Source organism: Phocoena sinus, chromosome 3 (assembly GCF_008692025.1).
Source record: "Phocoena sinus isolate mPhoSin1 chromosome 3, mPhoSin1.pri, whole genome shotgun sequence".
Lineage (NCBI taxonomy): Eukaryota > Metazoa > Chordata > Mammalia > Artiodactyla > Phocoenidae > Phocoena > Phocoena sinus.
In genome coordinates this window covers 155,591,292-155,618,705 of record NC_045765.1, presented here as the reverse complement: position 1 = coordinate 155,618,705, position 27,414 = coordinate 155,591,292, and the positions used below count along the sequence as shown (strand labels likewise).

Here is a 27,414-nt window from a genome sequence, read left to right as displayed (position 1 = left end):
TCAACATCATCTCTTTATCTCCTTGAAAGTGACATCATGAGAATGAATAATACGTGTGACACTACTTGCCTTCCCAGAGCTTTTTACCAACAGCCTGGTCTCATTAGGGAGCTTGCTTTACTCTCTGTTAACATGCTTTATTTGCCAGAAGGCATATTAAACACTGTCAAATGCTATCCTGACTAGGCAGGCACACCACCTTCCCTGTATCAGAGTTCCTACTCCTCTGGCTTCACAGGGAGACCTATTTTTGAACCCCAGCTCCCCGGTTTTATGAGCTACTTGTGATAATTGACTGAACTTTTCTATGACACTACTTTTTTTACCCTTCATATGCAGAAAGCAAAAGTACTGTGCTCCATGATCGGCATAATTGTTGCTAGTATTTTTATCTTACCTCTTACATTTATTCTATCAGCCCATCTCTCATAGCAGTTTTCAAATGTCTCCCATTCTTATAGTTCCTGAGCCTTACACCAAAGCCATAGCTTCCTATGCTTAAGTCCTTATCTCTTTAACACCAAAGGTATTATTTTATAATCAGCCAGAATAATCTTCCACTTTTACTGAAAACTATCTCGTATCATATCTCATATCTCAGAAGATGCAGTTGTTTTCCCCTCTGGTCAAGGAAACTTTTTATTCTTCTTTTTACCTCTAAACTATAATATATAATAGAGGTCACTTGCTAAACACTAGAAATTCTACTCTTTCAAGAAACTGTTCTTAGAAACACCATCTCCATTCTGTCATCTCCTCTCCCAACTTCTTAATCTGCTCAAATTCTAGAAAAAATTATAAATAATTCCTAGAGTTGGAGGAACCAGTGTGTTTATAACCAAATTATCTCCCAACATAATGTCAGTAGGTATCTGATGGAGTTTTGGTTTGTATATATTTGATGCTACAAAAATTTCAATTAGATGCCTTCTAGTAAGTCTCTGACCTCTAGAACTTATCTTTGGACAAATCCTTTTCTTAGTTCTGGAAAAAATGAATAGAGGCCTACTTTATTTATGTAAATATATGCCACAGCACCTCCCCACTGATGTAAGGGTAGTTTTCTAAGAAGACATTTTGGTTTGGCAAGGGTCTGTCCAAATCTTAGCTAATATTGACTGTTAAAATAAGATTGAAACTTTCTTCTACGTATCTATTCTATTGGAAAGTTTATAAAAGAGAAGAATAATTTTCTACTAGTAATATAAAGGCTATTAATGTGATTAAGTATGTTCAGTGTATGTAGAGACTCTGATTGAGGCAAGTGTTCAGAAGAATAATAGGGGAAAAGTCACCTTAATGATCAGGAAAATTCTGTGTCAAAGACCAAGACTAGGCCATGGGAGAATAGTGTTATTTTAGATCTAGAATACAGCTGATTCGGGATGTTCTGCCAATCAACTGCAAAGGGCATGCTTGGGGCAAAATCGCTGCATGCACGTGTATGGTTTAATAGAGCTATAACAATATGGACATAGCCTTTGTGGCCCAGACAGTTTTCTAAATGATGTACCCACTACGGAGGTTGTATAATTTGTCATCCATCAAGGACACTTTTGAAAGTAAAAATGGGTGCTATTAATAATTTTATCCTGACATCAGGCATAACCTTATCCCCAACTGCATTATTGCTGAGAGGAAAACACTCATTCCCTTGCGTCACAGAGATCAGGCTTAGCCTTAAAAAATCAGCAGAGACCTGCACTGCAAGGCCAGGTAGAGCTGGGACGAAGACACTGTTGCAATTAGCCCCTCACTCTCTGCAGAAGCAGTTGCAAGGACAGCTTCTTCATGACAGGTGCAAGCCACTTGGGAAGGGACTAGACATCCCACTCAGTTGGTTCATAGGAGCTTGTTTTCTTATCATCTCAAAATAGGACCTGATTGTGTAGATCTATATTATTGAAGCCGAGAACATAAGGGGAGCACATCAAAACTTATATTTTCATTTCTGACAACATTCTCTCTTTCTTTCTATCCAAGTTCACATTTCACTCATCCTAAAATTCCCCCAGTCCTTACCTACTCTTAGTTTTTTATCTATATCTTTTTTTTTTTTTTTTTTGCGGTACGCAGGCCCCTCACTTTTGTGGCCTCTCCCGTTGTGGAGCACAGGCTCCGGACGTGCAGGCTCAGCGGCCATGGCTCACGGGCCTAGCCGCTCCGTGGCATGTGGGATCCTCCCGGACCGGGGCACGAACCTGTGTCCCCTGCATCGGCAGGTGGACTCTCAATCACTGCGCCACCAGGGAAGCCCCAGTTTTTTATCTATATCTTGTTTGTTCTTCTGAACTCTCACCCACGAAGCTTAGTGTATTGAGAGTATATATAGTTATTTTTCTGGAAGTAATTATTCTGCTTAACTGGAATATTCCCCTACTTTGTTACTTAATTATTAACTTAGTAGCTGCTCTTGATCATTGTTTGATCCAAAAAATTTCACTCAGTAATATGTATTCCTAGCCACTAATGAAGGCATCACCTTTGAAATATAAATGTGACTATACTTCAAAACTGATTGAATGACAAAAATGAAATAATCATTTCTTAAATGTATTCAATGTCCCATATAATAACTAAAATTTGATATTTGATCAAAGATTGTATGTTACAGAACAATCTAACCAGTGGAGGCAAAAACTAGAAATATGCTTGGTAAATTAACTAACAAGTGCATGTTTGCACATATTGATAAAAATACATCATAACTATCACTTCTAAATATTGAATTTAAACACTGGCATTCTATACTATGAAAACTAGATTTCTTCCATGAAATGCAAAATTTTTAACTTGACATATAATTGAAAAGTTTATTTGTAATTGTTTATTGTAACGAGTATAAAGGAGCCAGATGTTATACATAACAAATGTGTCTAAACCAACCAAAGAAATGAAAAGTCTGTTAAATAGTGTTTAAATGATTTTATCCACTATACATATTAACATTGATTTAATCTAGTGTGTTACAAGTCTCTGGGTCTTGATTTTATTCATTTGTTCTCATGAATATATTTGGTTTTAACTTGACTTTTCTAATACATTTTTAACACTGAATAAGCTCACTTCTTCTGTGCTTTATGATAGGAATCATTGCACTCCCAACAATGTGAGCTATATTAATTCTAGTAATAATTCCTCCACTTTTGTGACTATATGTCCAAGATTATCTTTTACTGTTGTTCTGGTCATTTGGATACCCTTAAATAAGGGAAAAAGAGCTTAGGACATGGACATGCTTGTGGTGCTGGTAAATTCTTGGGAAACTAAGGAGTAATAGTGGAAATGGGGATCTATGTCTTACTCCATAGAATATGACAGATCCATCCTATATGATTCTCTTATTCCAAGGAATGAAAATGATATTCTGATTAATCTAGACACCTTTTTGTGAAACCCATATTCCATCCAGAAATATTACAATGTCCACACTCACTGGGCAAAAAATTGTTGAGTGAGGGTAGCACAGCAACATTAATGACACTTGGCTGAGAATGTTCATACATCGTCCCATACGTGGATTAATTCACCCACACAATAACCTTATTATTTTCTTTCCATATCATCTCTACTCTACAGATGAGGATACTGAGGTAGTAAGGTTTTTCAAAGCCACAAAAGAGGGCAGGATTTTTCATTGCACCCTGCCTGTTCTCTCCCAGGAGACCCATTTCTGAGAACAAGCCTTTGAATGAGAATTCTGAATCCTCAAGACAGACAGGATTGAGTGAGCAATTCTGAGTGTCTACATGTAAAAGACCTAAGTCCATACAGAATTTTTGTTTGCCAAGTGTAATTATCTAAGAAATTTTTCTGTAAAGAGCCAGATAGTAAGTTTTTTAGGTTTCGTGACCTAATAGATTTCTGCCCTAAATACTTAACTTTGCCATCATGTGTGGAAGTAGTTATAGACAGTATGTAGACAATCATGACTGTATTCCAATAAAACTTTATTTACAAAAACAGCAGGCTGCAGGCTGGATTTGGTGTGCAAGCCATAGTTTGCCAATTCCTGATCAAAACTCATATTTGAAATGTTCCTGGTTATGTTTAGGTTTTTCTTTATAGCACTAAATATTTCTCTAGAATTCCCTGACTTTGAAGTAAAGGATAGCATGAGCAGAGGTAGCCATTAAGCAGAGAAGCACTTTCAAAGGTGCTTAGATACTTGTTACTATTAGGGGGGGAAATGTGTGATTAAGATTCTTCAACCAAATTTAGTATCAGAACCACTCTTTCCTTCCAGGAAAAATAAAGCAATGGGATCAGGGAAAGGAGTGTATATTGAGGAGTTTGTCAGTACACACACTGGGAAATTGGGGACATGGATTTCTTCAGGAATAACTGGACACGGAAATTACTTTCTTCCATCCTCTCCTGATTTCCACTACTCCAACCCCAAACCATGAGGATGGAGACTTGCTCTTTCATGATCCACAAGAGCCAGATATTTACAAGTGTTCACTTAACTGGAAACACATAGTGTTTGCACAAGCTTTCATGAGGTGATGATGAAACTCCAATTGTTAGGGGCAGAGAGGCGGTCAGATATGTCACTCACTGCTCTGTGTCCTCCAGGGAACCAAGGAATATGCAAACATTCACAATAAAGTGTGTACCTTGGAGTAATTCCCTGATAGAAAATATATGTGTGAATTTTTGGAAGTCTTCAATGATACTGTCTAAAAGGAAGTCTAGTGCATCTTTGTACATATATTTATTTACTATTTTTAATCCATTAGAATAGACTCTACTTTTCCCCTAAATTTCCCCTTATTTTGTTCTCTTAAGACATTTTCTAATCAAGGAAGAAAGAAAGAGGAAAGAAGGAAGGAAGGAAGGAAGGAGAGAAGGAAAGAAGGGAGAGAAAGAAAGAAAGAAAGAAAGAAAGAAAGAAAGAAAGAAAGAAAGAAAGAAAGAAAGAAAGAAAGAAAAAGAAAGGAATAATTATACTTACCTTATGTTATTTTTGGTCTCAGTTTTATTTTCAATGAAATTTTAAAGCTAGGCTTTAAATGGGATAAGAAGCTCTGATTGTTTAATTAAACAATTTTCTTCAATCATTTGTTAGAAATTAAACTATTGCTAATTTCTATGTGCTTCTTTAGCACTACATGAGTGTAGCTGTAGACTTAAGAAAACATTCAGTGTTCTTATTTGTAGACAGTTATGAAGCAAAGGAAGAATTTTAAAGGAATTTCCTGATCATGATCATATAGTGGAAAGTAAAAATAATTTAAATGTTTTCCTATTTGATGCTCAAAATGTTTTAAGTGAAGTGAAAAATTACTGGAGGGTTATGTTTTCAACTGTTTCTTATTATCTGGCTTTATTTTCAAAGTATGGTTTTCCTTGTGTTTTATTTTGTTTGTTTTTTAAAGCTACAACACTGGTTAAAATGGCCTCAAAAGTTACTATTTGAAATGAATTTGCAATAGTAGCTGACATGGCCAACATAACTGTGATTCTCTCTTGTCAATGCTACCAATTTATTGTTTAGTTTATAAGTCTACTCAACAGAGAATAGTATTTAGAATCTTTTATATATCATGCGAAAATATCCTTGCCCATCACTTTGAAAACATTCTGAATTACAATCTCATATCCTTTAAAATGGATGGCTGAAAGTATGATAAAATCCCATAAATAATTCCAAACTATCTCAAGTTATTTCAAAATTAAATAACACTGAATACTTTGTAAAATAAAGAGAAATTTAATTCTATATGAACTCTTCATCCCTTATTACAATAAGTCACCATTTATGATGGAAATAGTAATTTTAATCAAGGAGTGAGACTATAATTATAATTATGAGGAGGTTATATTCCAAACAACTATTCATACCCAGTGGCTAAAAGACAAATTATTTTCTATCATTAAGATAAAAAATAAGAATGCATACTGAAAAGGTTATACTTATTGAGAAGATAGTTCATTTGTGGAGACCAACATCACTAAGGGCCAGAAGTAGACTTGGGACGTTTCTTCATACATTCAGTTCCACTACTCCTTTATATTTATAATTCTGAGTCCAAAATTCAGAATGGAAGAGAATATGATTTTTCTATGTTGCATAAAAAAGAGAACGAGAGAGAAAGAGAGCTGTCATTTGACTACTGAGAAAGCAATTCAGTTAGCTGACAGAAGAAGGTATTTAAACTGTTCCTAACTTCTAACTCACTGTATTACTTGGTGTTGCTTTAGTGAGTCAACACACCATATCGCGTTGAGAGATAATTCTCCATTGTCTCTTTTGTTCTTGCAGGTCTTACACAGAAAGCACCGAATGCCCTTTTTCAAGACTATATTTTCAAGAATTTTATATAGCTACAACTTTTGAAATGTTGAGATATATTGTCTTCTTCCAAAGCAAGGTGCACATAATGCTTGTAATGCAACAAAATAACAATAATATATCCCTTCCAAATGAAGGACGGGAATTATTAGGGTTCCTCTCCTGTGACATAACCCACAGCATGTGGTGGCACCCATCTGACCTATCCCTTTTGCCTATTGGCACCTGAGGCAATGGGAACTGACTCGATGATGCTGATGCTTCTATTGCCTGCTGTGCTATGAGTAAGAATGTCCCTTTTCTCTGACCCAGGCATCTCATGTTTTCTTCCAACATTCATGAAACTGTGGAAGACTGCTTGTTCATGACAGCTGACAGAAAACAAGGACACCAACAAAAACAACAAAGCAGCAGCATTGTTTAATAATGAGAACGAAGAAGATATAGATTGCCAAGAAACACATTAAAGGCTGCTCAACATCACTAATCATTAGAGAGATGCAAATCAAAACTACAAGGATGTAACACCTCACACCGGTCAGAATGGCCATCATCAAAAAATCTACAAACAATAAATGCTGGAGAGGGTGTGGAGAAAAGGGAACCTTCTTGCACTGTTGGTGGGAATGTAAATTGATACAGCCACTATGGATAACAGTAGGGAGGTTCTTTAAAAAACTAAAAATAGAACAACCATATGACCCAGCAATCCCACTACTGGGCATATACCCTGAGAAAACCATAATTCAAAAAGACACATGTACCACAATGTTCATTGCAGCTCTATTTCAATAGCCAGGACATGGAAGCAACCTGTGCCCATCAACAGATGAATGGGTAAAGATGTGGCACATATATACAATGGAATATTACTCAGCCATAAAAAGAAACGAAATTGAGTTATTTGTAGTGAGGTGGATGGACCTAGTGTCTGTCATACAGAGTGAAGTAAGTCAGAAAAAGAAAAACAAATACTGTATGCTAACAAATATATATGGAATCTAAAAAAAAAGAAATGGTTCTCAAGAACCTAGTGTTAGGACAGGAATAAAGATGCAGACGTAGAGAACATGGGGAAGGGAACATGGGGAAGGGGAAGGGGAAGCCGGGATGAAGTGAGAGAGTGGCATGGACATATATACACTACCAAACGTAAAATAGATAGCTAGTGGGAAGCAGCCACATAGCACAGGGAGATCAGCTCGGTGCTTTGTGACCAGCTAAAGGGGTGGGATAGTAAGGGTGGGAGGGAGGGAGATGCAAGAGGGAGGAGATATGGGGATATATGTATATGTACAGCTGATTCACTTTGTTATAAAGCAGAAACTAACACACCATTTGAAAGCAATTACACCTCTGTAAAGATGTTAAAAAAAATAAAGTATACAGATGCCATAAAACAACAACAGAAAAAAGAAATAATGAGAATGAATATGGATTAAAAGTCTACTCTAAAGTGGTCACATTGATATATGCTATATAGTAAATCTCCTTTATGCAATCTCTATGGGAAATTCCAGGAGTAGAAAACATATGCTTCCATAATAGTAATTTCATATATTGCACTGATTAAATGTCAGTAGCAATAAATTATGTGGTTCCTCACAAACAATGAAACATACATAGAGAGTACTCCTATGACAGTGGTCTCACTTTTTTCAGAGTCAAGAAAAAGGAATTTTTCTCAGATATCTGTTATGTTTAAAGTGTACCCAAAGAACCCCTCTATATTACAAGTGTAGGTCTGAGTGGCATAGATTCATCAATTCAATATTGTTGGAAGATGAGAACATTAAATTTGAAATCTTTATCATTCAGGTCACATTGTACTTGCTTTTTCTGTTATCTTTGCATACAGGTGGCCTTTCCCAGGGTACTTCTCTAATCATTCCATTGGGCCCCACTTCTCATCATCTGGTATGATATGTAAGTGGTAGTGGTTCATCAATGTTAGGCAACAGAAAGCACTGTTTTCCAAAGAATCCAACGAACTTTATTTTAACTAATGTTTTACCGAGAGAATTTTGGAAACATACACATAAACACACATACACACACACACACACACATACACACACACACACAGAGTGATCTGTACTGTGAAGTCTGTGACAAATGCATCTGGGTTATTTCTGGTGACAGCATAATCTGGGTATATGATGTTCCACTATGTTCTTAGTCATGTGGATTGACACACAAGTGCTTTCATGTGGATAATTATTATAAGACCTGGAAATTAGCATCAAAGCCTCTGAACTCTTTATCTTAGCTTTTAAGTAACTACTCAGGCAAATCCCTAAATAATATAGAGAAGTGGTCAGAAGAAGAGGAAGGACTGAAAGATAATTAGAGGTAAGGTGGAAAAACAGGAGGAGAAGAAAGAAGGAGAAAAAGAAATGAGTGCTAAAATCTTAAAGCCATCCATGTTATTTTTGAAATGTTGTTTTTAATGATTCATATATTGATTTAAAGATAGTTGAATTTCACTCACGGCCCTGACAATTCAATTAAAATATCCCCATTAGACCTTTATGTCACAGCTATTATGAAACAACTAGCATGCTAGAAGCAAGAAATAAATTGTAAAGGAGAGAGAAGAACTGGCATACAATGGGCATCGACTATTTGACAAGAACTTTAGCATATTGTGTTATTTATTTACTCAAATTCTATTTCAGCAATTTTCCTTTTAGATATATTGCTGTCTAATCATACCCCAAAATGATTATTTCAAAGACAGCCTCACATGTTGAGAGAAACTATAAAACTCAGGGATATGTTTAAGAACCAAGGTGTGTAATAAAATATCAGGCTTACTTGATGGTTTATTCTGATGTTTTGCTACAGAAAGAGCAGGTAGCTAAAGATGCTTTGATTAGCAGCAAGGTCAATCCATTTGGCAGCAGAATGGATTAGAAACAAGACCTTGATTTAGGGCACTTGAATATACTGCAAAGGTTCTCAGGTATGTAAGTGAGGCAGGAGTCAACAGGATGCATAAGGTTTTAAATCTTGTATGAAGATTGAGCTGGTGTGATGAACCTTGAATCTCAAATGAGCAGGGATTACTCTGATATTGAAAGCTCACACTTTAGGAGTAAACTGAACCATGAAAAGCACATTATGGGCTTTTCAAAAAGCTGTGTGACTCATGAGCCAAAGAGAGAGAGAGAGAGGAAAAGAAAGAAAGAGAGAGAGAAAGAAAGAAAGAAAGAAAGAAAGGAAGGAAAGAAAGAAAGAAAAAGAACAGAAGGAAGGAAAGAAAGAAAGAAAGAAAGAAAGAAATGAAAGAAATAAAGAGAAAGAAAGAAAGAATGGAAGGGGGAGGGAGAAGGGAGAAGGGGGAGGGAGAAGGGAGAAAGGGAGAGAGAAAGAAAGGAAGATGTTGAGCCATGACAATAACTTATAAATGTGTTGGTATAACTTTATGATATCATCTTCATTTTTATTGGATGCAAAGAGATATGTACATGAGTCAAAATATCACCTCAATATTGTGTTAATTTAGAAGAATTTCCAGATAGGCAAATAATTTTGCAGTGCAGTTATAGCCATTTTAATATGCTATTTTACTATCTCTATTTTTCTTCCTTTCTTATTCTATTTTTTTTACTAATCCAAAACAAATTCTACATATACTTATTTAAAAAATGAAATTCTATTGCTACTGCCTTGACTTTTGTGTATATATATACACACACACACACATACATGTGAATACACACACTTGCAGGCACACCTTGCTATATTGAATTTCACATTATGGTGCTTCTCAGATATTACACTTTCTACAGACTGAAGTTTTATGGCAACCCTGTGTCCAGCAAGTCTATTGGCACCATTTTTCCAACCACATTTGCTCACTTCCTGCCACTGGGTCACATTTTGGTAATTCTCCCAATATTTCAAACTTCTTTGTTATTATTATATCTTTATGGTGATATGATCAGTGATCTTTGATGTTACTACTACGACTTGATGAAGGCTAAGATGACGGTTAGTTAGCATCTTTTAGCAATAAAGTTTTTTTAAATTAAGGTATGCACATTGTTGTTTCAGACATAATTCTATTGCACACTTAATAGACTATGTACAGTGCAAACTAACTTTTATATGCTCCGGGAAACCAAAAACTGTGTGTGACTCACTTGATTGCAATGTTTCCTTTATCCCTGTGGTCTGGAACTGAAGCTGAAATATCACCGAGGTGCGCATGTATATAAAAAAGCATATATTTTTGTTGGTATGTCTCTTTGGAACCTTAGTGTTTGTAGTTCCATCCTGGTTTCTCTTGGACTTCTTTTTTAGTACTCTTCTGTCTATTCCATCACAATGATTCCCCCAAAAAACTTCAATAATGAATTGATGCAGTGACCTACACCTTCTCCTCCTTTCTTAGGGTTTCTTGCTGGTGAGGAGAATCACACATTGCTGATTAGTTCTACCACAAGAAAATATTTTAAAAAGTCATTTCCCTTAAGTCATATATATACATCCTATTGGTTTTGTTTCTCTGGAAAATATTAATAGAATCCCTATCAGATCAAACCAGCATACACCAATCAATTTCACCTACACTTTTGAAATGTCATCTACAGGCTGTACCCATCCTTTTCTCCTTTCTTCAAACCCTAGAGAAAATGATTAAAATCACTTTGAGTAAGTTTACCTCTGGTTCACTAAATGAAAAAATCAGTAGGGGTGTTCCAGTCATTGTTTAACTTGACCCGTGGAGCTTGACATTATTTGTCATTTCTTATTCTTAAAATTTTATTTTACTTTCCATAACACTCTTACACGTTTATCTTTTACTTATTAATTAGATCTATCTATTCTTCATCTGCTTTTCAGTTAAAAATCAGGGTTCTCATATTTTCTCTGTAATTTTTCCTAGCTTGTTACCCACTTATGTGATTTTGACCACCATCTGTATACCAATTACTCCTGATCCTGTATCTCTACCATAGGATCTTTTATGAACTCTAGATTAACGTGGCTAGATATCTATGAGATACTTCACCTGGATACTTCTAAGCAACTCTGGATATATAATGTCTAACAATGATCCTTTTATTTCTTACTCTAAAACCAAATCTATACAGAATACCAGCAAAACAGAAGCCAGGAATCTGCATCATTTTTTCCCCTTCTCCCTCTCATTCTCTACATATGATTATCCACTAATTATTTGTCTCATCCTTTATATTCTCTTGACCAATGGATCTTGAAATCTTCTATTGTCTACCTTTCAAATGTCCAACTCTAATGTCCCATTTCCTTTATTACTTCCGAGACAATCCTACTGTGACCTTCCCCTTTGTATGTTCCTTATCTCCATGTCTGTTTTTCTGTCTCCAAGTCCTTCAAATGGATCTCTGAGTAATCATTCTAGAACTGTAATTCTGTCCATGAGAATCCTCAACCAAGATACTATGGATCCTGATGCCTTTAAGAACAAATAATACTGTAATGTACAGCATGGTGACTACACTTAATAATACTGTATTCATAGTTGAAGGTTGCTAAGACAGTAAATCTTAAAAGTCCTCATCACAAGAAAAATAATATTGTTAACTGTGTGGTGATAGATGTTAACTAGACTTATTGGGGTGACCATCTCACAACATAAAGAAATGTCGAATCATTACATTGTACACCTGAAACTGCTATTCTATGTCAATTATATCTCAATTAAAAAAAAATTAAAAGAACAGATATTACTGATCTTGGTACCAGACTTGAGCTTCTGCACTTTCTCTATTTACCTACTCTGAAATGTTGGTTTCACACTCTCTGACTATATTGAAATATGGCTATCGAGGCTCACCTAGCACTTTCAATCCTCAGTGCTTATAAAAACTTTTCCTCAGACTATCTTTTCTGAAAAAATAAAGTCATCTTTCAAGACTCATCTCAGGTGCTTCATCATCTGTGAAGCCTTCCTTGAATTCCTCCATCTTCTAGGTATATTCATAGATCTTCCTTTGTCTCCACAGCTCCTCATAGGGTCTTTGTCACAGTATTAAAATTAATTGTTGTATTAAAATTATTGTTCACTCCTAAGATGCTTATAGGACAATAAAATGTGATATCTTCTGGTACAATGAAACTAAATTACCCCGCTCTACCCGGCTTAAAATCCCAGTTTCAGTATTTATTGGGTGTTGGGCCATGGGAAGTTATTTAACTTTCTGTGCCTCACTTTTCTGATGTGTAAAATGGGGCTACTAACAATCTTCCTCCTAGTGCTGTTGTGAAGACTACATAAATTTTGGTAAGTAAAGGGTTTAAAATCCTGCCTTAAGATGCTCAATAAAGCTTACCTGTTATAATTGCAATCTAAAGACATTCATACTTAAATTTATCCCCACAAGGCTTAATGCTTTCTGAAATTGTAATGCATTCTCAATGAAAAATGTTAAATAAAGAAATGCTTCTGAAATTAGGGTTTAGACGTGCTTCAATTCGTAATCTTTCTGCCATTATAAACACTTTCAACTTAAGAATTGCTGCTAACAAAGATCATCTGAAGTGACAACTCAATTTTCTAAATTATTATTTGAAGATGAGATGGGTAGCATTTTCTTGATACATAGCTTTGAGGTTATGACATAATTTAGTACTATACAGACAAAGGCACCCAGTTATATTTGTTGGTATAAGCAACTTACTGTGCATGTGTGTGTGTATGTGTATGTGTGTGTAAGCAAATGTGCACGTGTGTGTGTCTTTAATAATAATTTTTTGAGGTGACTTTGAGCAACAGGTAATAAATGAATTCAAAATGTTTGCTGATCAAATTAATTTCTGTGTTGCTCTGCAATATGGCACCTTACACGTGTCCAAGTGTTATAGTAAATCCAAAATGTCTATTTGAGAAAAGCATTGATTTTGCCTCTTGACACACTTGGGATGTATTTGTATATAAAATAATATTCATTATAAGCAACATCAAGGTTTGGTCTTTCTTGAAAGGATGTCAACAATAACACCTACTCCTTTTAAATATTAAATATAACAGTGTTGAGGCTAATATCTATTAAGCCACTCAACCACCCCCTTTTAATTTCTACCGGAAGAAATTCTTTTATATTTGAAGGTAGGGAAATTGCTTTTTTCTCTCAATAAGTGGAGTTTCCAATAATGGGAACTCTACAAATTAATATTTTCCATGTATGTTCTTGCTGAAAAGAAACATACATTAAATTTGAAGCTCACTTAAAATAGTTCAGTTGACCATTGTGCTTGACACTTGTGCACTCCCTTGACACAGAGTTCCATATTATTTATAGTACCTTGCTTTACTATGAACTGTCTCAGAGCCTTTCCAGAAAAAAGCAGGAGCACAAATATATTTATATGTTTACACACATATATATAATGCTTGAATTGGTCCCAATGTTATCATATCACTATCCCCACATCTACAATCATCAAGACAGAGTTAATTAAACTTTAATTAGTTTCCATGTGGAAAGGAAATCTTGGCAACTGTTGTTTCATTTGCATTAGAAACATACATTACCTGAGAACCATAGGTTTTCATTATACTTTACAAATGGGGAACCATGTGTCTATGAAAATAATACTTTAATTTCATAATAGGCTAGATCTTAGACCTTTTTAATCTACTTATAAATACTAATTCATCTCTTAAATGATTTGGACGAATTCCATACTATCATAGTAATTATAAAAATAGAATTCAAGGCTATCAAACAAAGCTTGCATAAGCAGCTCCTAGATCCTTTTAATCATGTCCATTGGGATGTGAAATTCTACACTAGCTAGGATAGATTAAAAGTCAATTTCATTAAATTTTCAACAAAATTTAAATTCTCACCTCAAATTCTGGCAAGGAAAGGCTATGGATCTGCTTTAGTCAAAACCAGAGAATGGCTTCTCAGCAGACATTTGCCCAGAACCTCAATGTGATGTCCAGCTTCCATCACAAGCAGAGTTGATATAACTGACACCCAGGAGGCAGAGTTCTAGAGCTATGTTACCTCTTCATTTGTCTTGGATTTGAAAACTCAATCCTCATGCAAAATTAACTCACAAGAAATGAGTGCACCAGGACAACATGAAATTATCTCACCATAGAAAAGGTGAGTGATTTTTTATATTCTGTGATCACATAGAGGAATCATACAAGCAGAAACTATGTATGGTAACATCAGGGGACATCCATGCTTGGGAGTGCTTTCCTCAAAAGTTGCTAAGGCCCATCTTGTGCCGAGGGCTATTTGTGGAGCAATGCTATCTGAGTGGGGTGCCCTGGGATGGATTAGAATTGCTTGGGCCTCAGTAGACATTTCTCTCCTTTACGGGTCTCTCTGACTTTCTGCTCAATTTTGGGGTTCACCAGATACCATATGGACCTCAGGACTACCATCTATGGAGTTGTCCCAGGGCCACAAGACCAGGCCCTGATTCCTAGTAGACGGGCTGTCAAGGATATTACTCCTGCTAAACGGCATTGTATATTTTTTGCAAGATCACTAAAAATTGGACTGCCAGAATGGTACTCAAAGACTGATTTGATGTGACTCAAATTTTATGTATAGATAGGTACCCCACAGAAAATAAATTTGCTCAGGGCCCATACACAGTAGTGTAATAGGGAAGAACAAATCTGACTCCATATTAGATCTGTTTCTTCTACCTTTGTACTCTGTTGTCTATGCTTAGTCATGCTGGCTCTGCACCTTTTGTAAAAGAATGTTGCTTATCGCTTGAAATATACAGGATAACCTATTCTCAAGACTCTGACCTTTAAGAGTCCATTCATGTAGAGATAAAAAGTTGCAGAACAGAGAATAACTTTTGTCTTGTTGGAGGTTTACAGGAACATCCTGACCTGACCTATGTGGACAGCTGCAAGAACAAAGGATTCCGACACCAAGAAGTTTGCAACAACTAACCACACCCCTCCCTCACCTTGCCTTAAAAGTGCTTTGCTGAAATCCTTCAGGGAGCTCAGGGTTTTGGGGGCAGGAGCCACCCATCTACTTGTATCGCCCTGCAATAAACCTTTCTCTGCTCCAAACTTTGATGTTTTGGTTTGTTTGGACTCACAGTGCATCGGGCACATGAACTTGTGTTTGGTAACACTAGGGCAACCCTGACTACGTATTCATTTTCAGCAAGGTTCTATCTGAAGACCTTCCCCACTGTATTATTCAATATTTTAAAAATAAATTTCCAAAAGGTAAATTCTAAAGTCATAGGGCAAAGAATTTAGATCTTGAATAGATTTGCTTCCTTTGAGCCAGTATTAGAATCATAAGACTCATCATGTTTCTCATTAGTTTAGGTTTTCTGAAATCTCTAGAGACTTTACTATTCCAGAGACATAATCTTCTATATCAGCTTCCTAATACTCCTTCTACTATGGTTTTCCATTTCTGTCTTTGGATTTATTTTAAACTCTCTTCAAACATAAATATTTTTATTAAAACCATAGAAAAAAATCTTTTAGAAAATTAAAAAATGGAAATATCAAAATGTATAAAATACTTATTTTTCTGGAAAATATTCTGGTATCATTGATACGGTCTATCTATTATAGACATGAGTCAAAAATTTTATGTAAGAAAAATAGCAGTGAAACATAAATGTGCTGAAACAGATAGTCGCCATCAACTATTTTGTGAAAAATTTTAATTTCTTTAAAATTACAATAAGATTAAAATTTGTGTATTGTGTTGAGATTTATGTGTACATATCTGGGTTCCAGCATTTATTACTTTGGCCATAAATAGCTTCATAAATAGATTGTAAAGACTAAAATAATGGAATTATTTATAACGTATAAGCAAGCCAAATCAAATATAGAGCTTCCTCAACTTACAATGGGGTTACATCACAATAAACTCATTGTAAACTGAAAATATTGTAAGTCGAAATGCATTTAATACACCTATTCTACTGATTATCATTACTTAGCCTAGACAGACTTAAACATTCTCAGACACTTATATTAACCTACACTCGGAAAAAATCATCTAGCACAGAGCCTATTTTATAATCAAGTGTTGACTATCTCATGTAGTTTGTTGAATATTGTACTAAAAGTGAAAAACAGAATGGTTATGTGGGTACAGAATGCATACTGTTTTCATGACATTGTAAAGTTAAAAAATCCTAAATCAAACCATTGTAAGTCTGAGAACATCTATACTCCAGACCCACAATCTAAATGGTATATCATGTTTTTTAAGAGGGAGGGAAAGAGAGACATTCTGATCATTCAAAGATACCAACAAAAATGTAGACTATTTATACCTGCTGATTTTTCCTGTCTCTCATTGGTAAACAATTCCAGAATGGCTATGACCAATAATGTGTTATAGTAACAGTTTTAGTTTCATTTACACATATTAACTTCATGTCTTTGGTGAATAATGCCAAAAATAGGAACAGAATATATATTAACTTCATTAAAATAATCAGGGAGAATGGAAGCAAAGAGGGATTAAATGATATTCCAAAGCTTACCCGGGCCATTGAGTCAGGAAGAGAAACCAGATCACTCAGATTTCAATTCCAGTGTTCTACTCACTGGTTTGTTCAACTCCTGTGCAAAACATCTATACACAATACACAATGCATAAGCCCCCTTGCTATCAAGTTGTTGTCAAAAGAAACATGCCATTACCTTTCCCACATACTGAGGCTCGGAGCCCATGTATTCCTCCAGCACAAAAAATTGATTCCATACCCAGCCACGTTTAACTCGTTGGAAATGTGATCGCCGCCCTGGCAGGTGGATAACATTCTCTCTTGGTTCTGTGGCTAAAGTCTGCTGTGGCTGAGGTTGAAGTGGTGTTAGGAGACCTCCATCAAACAGGACCCAGAGCAGCAGGGATAAACAGTTCCTTGTAAGCATTGGCAAAAGCTTTCCTACAGCAGAGTAATAAAAACTCCAGCACTTAATGCAGTATTGTGGAATCCAGGTTTGAGGTGTCTGTGGCCTCTACCACTTAGCTCTCTCTTTTATTGCAGAAATGATAATGCAGGCATTAATCCTTTTGATGAAAAGGCTTCTGCTATATTATATTCCATCTAAAGGGACCTATAAAACAGATTAACAAAGATACATTAAATTGATAGAATTACATGATGACAGTCATCAAAACTTTCATTATATCTGCCAACATTTAAAGAAACAGAGAGGAAAGTCTTTAAAAGAATTATATTGGTAAATGGTCACTGCTCTTTAACCTGTTAACTTGGATAAAACATCTAAGTTTTTTTTACAGACTTGAAAAGTATGAGTTACAATAAAGCAAAAGGTATATCATAAATAGAAGCAATCATTTTTTAAATTTAATAATCATATTAAGAATAAAACAGGGATCACTGTTTTTGTAATTGAAGTATAGTTGATTTACAATGTTTCAAGTGTACAGCAAAGTAATTCAGATATATACATATATATATATATATATTCTTTTTTAGATTTTTTCCATTATAGGTTATTACAAGATATTGAATATAATTCCCTGTGCTATACAGTAGGTCCTTGTTGTTTATTTATTTTATATATAGTAGTGTGTATCTTTTAGTCCCAAATTCCCAATTCATCCCCACCTTTCCCCTTTGGTAACCATGTTTGTTTTCTATGTCTGTGAGTCTATTTCTGTTTTGTAAATAAGTTCATTTGTATCACTTTTTTTATATTCCACATATGAGGGATATCACGTATTTGTTTTTCTCTGTCTGACTTAGTATGATAATCTTTAGGTCGACTTAGTATGATAATCTTTAGGTCTATCCAAATGGCATTAGTGCTGCAAATGGCATTATTTCATTCTTTTTTCATGGCTGAGTAATGTTCCATTGTCTATAAATACCACATCTTCTTTATCCATTCATCTGTCAATGGGCACTTAGGTTGTTTCCATGTCTTGGTTATTGTAAATAGTGCTGCTATGAACATTGGGGTGCACGTATCTTTTTGTATTAGAGTTCTTTTCCAGGATCACTATTTTTAAAGTGAGCTGAGAGTAGGATTTCACAAACGGCACAATTGACCTTTTGGGATGGATAATTCTTTGTTACTGGGGAGCCAGCATGTGCATTTTATGATTTCTAGCAGCACCCCCTTTCCTTTACTCGACAGATGACAGTAGCATCCTCTCTCACAGCCAGTTTTGACAACCAAAAAATGTCTCCAGACATTGCCAGATAAATATTCCCTGGGAGCAGCAAAATAGGCCAAGATTGAGAACCACAGGTTTAGAGAATAAGGAAAAAACAAAGCAGTTTTAAAAAAGCAAAAAAATTCTCTGAAGTTAGAGAATAGGAAGAATAGGACCATGAAAGAAAGAACAACATAAATTACTAAACATAAATGATCTTACTAACATGTAAGTTATTGAGAAAATCTCAGATTGTTTTATAAGGATTTATTATAAGCTTTAAGTTAAAAAAAAATGTTTCTCTAGCCTTGGCACACTAGAAACACTGGATAAAAAGGAATTATTTTGTAGGTGGTGTGCAGCTCAGAGCAAACTTGGGTCCCTATCAGATGGACAACCTCCGCCCTGCATTTAGGTAAAATGAGCTTTGAACATCTCCTTACAACAAACACTTTTTTTCATTCGCTTATCTAAGGTTTGGGTGTTTACAAGGTACTAGGACTTTTGTTAAACAGTAGATAAGATAACAGACACAATCCTTCCCTCTCTTAAATCAGAAATGGAAAATAAATAGTCATATAAAGAAATGAGGGCAAATTTACCAATGCTGTTAAAAAAAAAAAAAGATAGCAAACAGAATATCCTGATGGCAAAACTTAAGTGACCAAAACTTGAGTTAGCAAAAGCCTGTTATAGGTGCCAACTGCAGTGAGACCTAAAAGTGAGAGCAGATCTATGTTCTATAAGCAGCATGGGAAAAATGTGGTTCCAGCTAGGGAAGTTTCATGCATTTGGCACTAGGGGCCCATTATCCACAGCCTGGGAAGTTTCCAAGGGCCAAAAATGTTGGAGGCCAGAAATTATGTACAGCATTTCCAAAACAAGAGAACTAAAATAAAAATCAATACATATTCAATCACACACCTATAAAACAGGGTATTTTGTCAACCTGTCAGTTGCAATTCGGTTTAATGATTATTCAGTTACATACAATATAATAAAAAAGTATAATGCATTCTTTGCAAATATTCAAATTTAAACATTTAATGTGGGAGCAATTCACTACACTTGAGTTAAGATATGAGATGGGGAGGGTTAAAATTTATACTTTGAGAGAATCCTACAAGGACACTCCCAAAATGAGAAATAAAGCAGGATATGTATTTTTTTCTGGCCTGAAGGGGTGCACCTGTTAGTTACTAACAAAAACATAAACAGTATATATTTTATTGCATCTTTTCATTCTGGCAAAATAATGTTCATAAAAAGTTAACTTAGACCTATATTGTGCAATATGCTAACCACTAGCCGTACGTGGCTGTCTAGTTGAAATCTCGCAAGTTGATGTTGAGATGTGCTCTACTTTTCAATTATATACCACATTTCAAAAAACTAGTACAAAAAAAAATAATGTAAAATCCCACTATTGTTTCTATATTTATTAGTTGTTGACATGGTAATATTTTGGATATAGAAGTTAAATAAATATAAACTATTTAATGTGACCTATTTCTTTTTAATTTTTAATGTGTTTACTAAAAAATTACAATTATAGATGCAGCTTGCATTTGTGATTTGCATTATTTTCTACTGAATAGAACTGATTTAAACAATAGAGTTTAAATCACACCTGCAATTTCTACTTAAATAATGTATTCTTAACATTCAAAAATCGAATATCTAGCACAAACTGTGTCATATTTGTGTGACAATATATTTGTGATGCCCGAGGATATTTGCAACTCTATGCAATAAGGCTGTGTAAAAATAATGCACATGTTTTCCTCATCTGTTTTCAAGTTTAAATTACTAACACCAAAAACTAAAATGTTTTAATTTCTTGGATTTTCCACCTTGTCCATGTTTTTTCCCCTACTCATGTCAATCCTACCCCAGGCATATATACAGAACAGATGGGGAGATAAACATGAGTAGAAAAAATGGATGGCAGGAACTCTAACTTCCCAAACCTAGTCTATCATATATAATTAGGTTGTACTTTTGCCTTTCTGTTCCATTGATTTTTTCTCCTCCATTTTTTGGGGGCATGAGTTATAAAAATTCAGATTTTAGTTAGCATTGATACCTAAAGTTCTTTCTTTAAACAGTGTCTTTTTATTTTATATTAGAGATTTTTGATATTGTCCAGCTGGCTATATTCATCATCAGTACCATCACTATGAGTCCAGATACCCTTTCCCCTTGGAAGTGGAGGTGTCTGAAATCTGAGTTTTGATCTCCTTTTAGAGGAATCTTTCAGAAATTCTAATTGGCCCACATCATCCCCCTTTTGTCACCTTAGAATGGGTGCTTGTGATGTGAAGAAGAATGTAAAAGTAACATAGAAAGTATGTTTTTTCATAAGCTAATTCCCCAGCACTGTAAAGATTCACATCACCAAAAACAGCCCCTAAATGCAAAACATTGTCATGAGGCTGAAGTGAAAAGGAGCCACAGAAGGGTACAGTGTGGCAGAACAGCCCCCCATTTCCCTTGCCTCGTGCCCACTTCTTGTTCTTTCCTTTGGTTCTCTCTGGACACATATTCTACTTAGCCTGCTGTGTCCCGTATCCCTGCCGTCAAATTACTTTCTCCTTTTTTGTTAAAATATGTTTTTATATTTACAGGAATATTTATGTATGAGTAGTTTATTTAGCTGATATTTTCATTAGGATGGTGATGGCCAGGGGTGACCTCATAGGTTCTGAAGATATGCACTTAATCTTATTCTTTGCCATGAATGCTGCTGTTTTAGTATGAATTCTGCAGAAGGCAAAGCTTTTTAGGAACTCATATACCACATTGTAGTAGAAAGATCTATAATTCAAAATGTAAAGCTGGGCTTCCCTGGTGGCGCAGTGGTTGAGAGTCTGCCTGCCTATGCAGGGGACAAGTATTCCTGCCCCGGTCCGGGAAGATCCCACATGCCGCAGAACGGCTGGGCCTGTGAGCCATGGCCGCTGAGCCTGCGCGTCCGGAGCCTGTTGCTCCGCAACGGGAGAGGCCACAACAGTGAGAGGCCCACGTACCGCAAAAAAACCCCCCAAAAAACAAAAAACAAAAATGTAAAGCCTTCTCACTGTACGCTGAGGATGTAACACACAGCACGATAACTGTAGTTAACACTGTATTGTATATCTGGAAGTTGCTAAGACAGTAGATCTTAAAAGCCAGGATTTTTATAATGATATTCATGAACTTAATAGGGCCTGCATGATCTACCTCTACACCATGCTAGACCCTTGCCATTCTCCCCTTCTCTCAAACCGTTTACTGATAAATAATATTATTAACAATAGTAATAATTTATATTACAGGTGTATTTGTATGATTATTTGTTCCACTTTTCTGAGTAGAGTGAACAGGGGCTAAAAGAGTAGCAATGATGTCTCTTTTGTCAGGTTTTCTCAGCTGTGCTGTTCCTGGCATCTATAACAGTGTATTGTAAGTACCAAAAAAGCATTTGTTAAGTTTGAGGGAATCAGTCATCGAATGATAATAGCCAACTTTTACTGAAAACTCACTATGTTCCATATAATGTTGTATGTTCTGTACCAGTACAATTGCTCTGTGAAGGTGTTATTATACCCATTTGACAGATAGAATGGAGGAATAGAGAAGTTAAATGACTTGACCATTGTCCACAGAGGAGTGCATAGCAGGCGGGTTTGAATCTGGGCACTCTGACTCAAAAGCCCATCCCCTTGGATTCTGTTCTCCACTATCCCTGAATGAACGAATGCATAAATAGATGAGAGCATCAAGGGTTTCAAATCCTAGCAAGACAATGAATATGAGCTTGAAGACCTGAGTTCCAAATTCTTTTTCCAAAGCGAAGTAGTTACTTCAATATTGGGCAGCATAAAGTTTCTTAGACTCATTTAGATCTTCTATGAAATTAGAAGATTTGAAGCAATTAGGTCAATATAGTTCCTTTGAAGTCAGGAGGTTCAGGACCCCCAGCCCTTACCCACCAGGATGTAAAAAGAGACACATAATTCTAGGCAGAGACAGAAGAAAAGAAAAAAAAGCTATAATAGACATGACCAGTGTGCTAACAGGACTGGATGGTGGCTGAAAACTCAGAAACGACACAACAGCCCAGCTAATCCACCCAGCAAGGCACTAGGCAGGCTGGGTGACCCAAAGCACAGAGAAGGTAAAGCACTTTCCAGCTGTCCAGCCTCTTCCCAGTTAGACTGAACTGGGGGTGCTGTGCTGGGGTCTGTCAGATGAGAGGGCAGCCTGTGGGATCTAAGTGATGACTCTGAATTTGGGGGTCACTTCCAGGCTTGGTATAGTTTTAAAAAATCATAATGAAAGAAATAAATGAAAAGATAGGCATTGGAACAAGACAGATCTGAGGAATAATGTCTAATGACGTCATAGCATAGTTTTACGCTAAGTAACTGTCTGTCAAGTAGCATTTGAATTGTGGGGACACCATCAACAATATTCTTATGTCTGTAGAGCTAAATACAAGAAGAAATAAAATATATGTTAATCTCATCACTCAATTAGAACGTGTATACACATACATTTCCTAACTCATGTTATTGCATTAGGATCCTAAAATCCATTCCAACACTCTATAAAACTGTGGTGCTTCAGTGAACAGAGGAACAGATATTATTTTCCGTGCATGATGCTGCTCCCAGCAGATCCCAGCCTCCAGCCACATTGTCAGCTGGGGAGCTTTTAAAGTGTTATATCACAACAAAAGTAATGCAAGGAGATTGAAGGACTCTGGTTCTTAAGTAAAAGAGAAACAACTCCCTCAGGCATGAAATATAGCAGAAATTACAAGGAAAAATTATGAGGAGCCATCAACCTGGGTACACTTGCCCCAGCACCAATGGTACTGTTACAAGATCAAGAACAGAGACTTGTTCTGAGGTGTCAGCACCCTATGGAAACATGGGAACTTTAAAGAAGACATATTTGTTACAAAGGACATCACCAGAGATGCGTTTTACTCCATATACTGGATTTCGGGCACAGTGTTTAAAATTTTATATTTGTCTATTATTCCTAAATTTTGTGGAGCCAAATTGGCTTTCCAAAGACTTTCCAAATCCAATGATGAGTCTCTGGAGCCACACGTTGCTTTTAGCAGAAGGGAGATTTAAAAAAATGGTCATATATCAAAGCAGGGGTTAGTTAGATGTGAAATACCCAGTGACAGCTTTTCCATTAAATGTGTCGCTAGAACTGAGAGATACCGAAGGCTGTGGTTTCTGTAGTTACTTATTTAATTTTCGGTGTGTTTGTTTTTAAGAATAGCTCTTGAAAAGGGGTCTACTTTATATAAATTACACTGAAAGGGTCTATCTTTGTTAGATGATGTCTTACTAGGTTGACAGGTATGTTAATTATTACAAGTGGTTCTCGTTTTTGGAATACATTGGGGATGAGCAAATATCCCTACCACACCTCTCTTGGTCCTAGTAAGCCCAAACCAAAAGGAAATTTTACACTCTCTCTGGTGCAGCAAAATCTTAACCCCAACTCTTCTATTTTACAAACTTAACACTGAGAAGTAGAGAAGTATGGATGGTAAACCCACTTCTATTGTCTCTTAGAAGTTAAATAAAGATGCCTGAAGGTGATAATTACTCTCTGATCTTGATCTGTGGAGTTCATTAATCCTTGCTCTCTGACTTATCCAGACCCTACTCTTTACTATATATATATATATATATATATACACACACACACACACACACAATAAATGATATGATACTGTTATCATCAATAAGCTAAGAAAAAATATCTGTGGGAGAAAAAAAAAAGAAACTCAACATGGGACATCTTCCCAGTATGGATGACAAGGAACACAATCTCTCTCCTTCCCTCTCTCAGAAGACAGATTTGAGTACACATTTACATTCATGGTGTTATTTTTAACTGCATTGTTAGAACACCCTTGATGTGATGTTCTGAAAAAGGCAGTTTACTTCTTTGGTGTTCCTCTGCAAAATCAATAACAACAGTCTACTCATGAGAAATGCATTAGACAAATCCCAACTGAGTGACATTCTATAAAATGCCTGAGCAGTACTTTTGAAAACTTTGAGTGTCATCAAAAACAAGGAAAATCTTGGGAATTCCCTGGTGGCCCAGTGGTTTGGACTCTGAACTTCCACTTCAGGGGGCCCAGATTCAATCCCAGGTTGGGGAACTAAGATCCCGCAAGCCACACAATGTGGCCAAATAAATAAATAAAGGCACATCTTGTTTAAAAAAAAAAAAAACCAAGAAAGTTGTCATAGCCAAGAGATACCTAAGGAAACATGAAAACTAAATATAACAGATGGGATGCTGGAACAGAAAAAGGACATTAGGTAAGAGCTAAGAAAATCTGAATAAAGTATGGACTTTAGTTAATAATAATGTGTTAATATTTATTATTTAATTGTAACAAATGTATCATGCTAATGTAAGATATAATCTCAGAGGTGCTGGATATATGTGAATTCTCTGTACTATTGTTTCAATTTTTCTGTAAATTTAAATGTGCTCAAAAATAAAGTTTATTTAAAAAAAAAGAAGACGAAAGCATGGGATTCAGTAATAAGGATATTTAACAAGAAGAAAGGCAAAGGGAATTTTCAGCACAATAATAGAGAGGAATTTTAGGAAGAAAACTGTATATAGGCTCAGGGAGCACCAGTCCAGATTAAAGAGAAGAAGAATTCCAAGAGGTATAACACCAAGGAGGAGAAATTAATGAATTAAAACAAATGAATTACATAGTGTTTTTAAATGGCAGGAAGAAATTCACACTTTGTTGGAAAGTGTGTTGATGAAATAATGATTAATACATAGAAAAAAGAGGCAATTATTCATTCTTAGGAAATAAAGAAAAAATTACCAGAGATTAACTCAATCATAATGTGATTATATTCAAGGATGAGACTACAATTTTTGAGGCATTTTGACCTTACCTATTTACCACATAAAACAACACCCTTATGCAAATATTCACTAGAAATTTTTGTTTACAAAGCTTCAGTAGAAAACCAGTTCTTAATATATTGAAACCATTTTTGTAAATTAAGAAATCATGATTAAATAAATGAGACTTTTAAATATTTTATCATAAAAATGGCTGAGATTTCATTACCTGGAGGCTTGGCTAATGGCTAAAAAATTGTACAAGTTACTTCCTACCAGACACAGGAGAAATTTACACAGAGTAAGGGGGCAAAATTGGGAGAAAAAGAACTTCTATAGAGTTCTATTCAGAGACTGCCTTGTAAATGATGGAAACCTTAGTTAATAGTAGTAATTCAAGAGCTGAAAGCCACAGGATCTCCATTTTTATTACCACTTTCACGATGCCTGGAAGAAGGATATCTTACATTGGAAAATAGTTTGGATTTTTATATTGCATTCAAATTCTGTAGCAAAAAAAATAAGAGAAAAATGATCTAGCTGTGATAGATTGAGGAAAACTTACACGAGGCCAGCCACAAGGGACTGATGGAGAGCTGCTTAGAAAATCAGCTTAGAATAAGACTGGATTAAATCACAGTTCTAGCAAAAGAGTCAAGATTATCTGAAGGATGTTAAATTTCATCACAACCCTGAGTAGTCTTCCTGAATTCCTAGTTTTATGAGGCTAATCAGTACTGAAGGGAAAAGAGCAAATTATAATGTGTACATTTTGAGAGCAAAACTAAATAGGGTGTAGGTGCAATACTTCAGAATAGCAAAGTGACAGGTTCAGTAGACACTCTTCAGAGCAAAACAGCAATTTTACTAAGAAAATTATTTTATATATACTACCAAATGTAAAATGGATGGCTAGTTGGAAGCTGCTGCAGAGATTAGATTGGAGATTAGCTTGATGCTTTGTGATGACCTGGAGGGGTGGGATAGGGAGGGTGGGAGGGAGGCTCAAGGAGGGGATATCGGGATATATGTATGCATATAACTGATTCACTTTGTTGTACAGCAGAAACTAACACAACATTGTAAGGCAATTATACTCTAATAAAGATTAAAAAATAGAAAATACAATTGAAAAAATAAAAAACAATCATTTAAAGTCACTGGAAGTTGTCTTAAGCATATACAGCAAATGGAGAGACATTCATTTGAGGAAGTCTACTAAATCTTGGTAAGAACCGAACGAGTCTGTGACATTGAGCCATGACCTGTTTTCTTAGGTGATATTATTAAATTTATATGTCCCAGGTCTATGCTACAGAAGCTCTCTACTTTGGACAGGAGCAACTAAGAAGTTGAAGGCTATTTACCCAGCTCTAAATCTCAAGCTTGGGTTTTATCTTGGGAGGAAATGGCTGGCAGTGGCATTTCACATCCCAAGTCCTGTGTTTCAGAAATGCTGTCTCAGGCAGGTGTGGTGGAAAGAATGACTTCCTTTCTCACTAGCTTCCATTCAGAGAGTGAAAGCTCTACTCCAGGCACACCTGGTTGAGAATAGAGGGGCCCACCCTAGCTCACTTGTAGGGCAAAGTTTCTGCATTTTTAGGGGCAAACTGAGAAGATCAGGGGTGGCTACCCCGTGTCACCACCATCACCAATGGCCACTCATAGCATGAGGATGGCACTACAGGAAGAGCAGGTCCCAGCTCCCAGCTCTGTTGCAGAGCTTCAGGTATTCTTCTCAAGAGAAAGGAAGGTCAAAAGGATAAAGAGCTCCAGGGCTGTGTTTGAGAGGACACACTTTATTTCTAACAGAATGCGAACTCCTTGTCCAAGAGTGCTGTTGAAACAGGGGAGATCTTTGCGCAGAGCAATTAAAGATTTTGGTAAATCTATGATACGAACAGAATGGAAGAGCAGCCAGGAGTTTAATAGAACCAAGAAAAGGATAACCAAGAAGAGCCCTTTGGGATCAGTCAACTCTAGGGATTGGGAAGGCTATGCACATGTGCTAAGCTGTACTCACTCACTAGAGATCACAACTGGGAATGAAAGAGATGTGAAAACACTCCCCAG

The 27,414-nt window shown here is 35.9% G+C and overlaps 1 protein-coding gene across 2 annotated transcripts in view; it reads right to left on the bottom strand.

Moving 5' to 3' along the window:
• Window positions 1–27,414, bottom strand: part of CDH12 (cadherin 12) — a 416,625-nt gene that overhangs the window by 258,711 nt on the left and 130,500 nt on the right. For both annotated transcript variants that reach the window (XM_032626909.1, XM_032626910.1), the window contains exon 2: window positions 16,959–17,375. In XM_032626909.1, coding sequence (XP_032482800.1) covers window positions 16,959–17,189 — 231 coding nt within the window. In that variant the 5' untranslated portion in view covers window positions 17,190–17,375. The remainder of the gene's footprint in view (window positions 1–16,958; window positions 17,376–27,414) is intronic.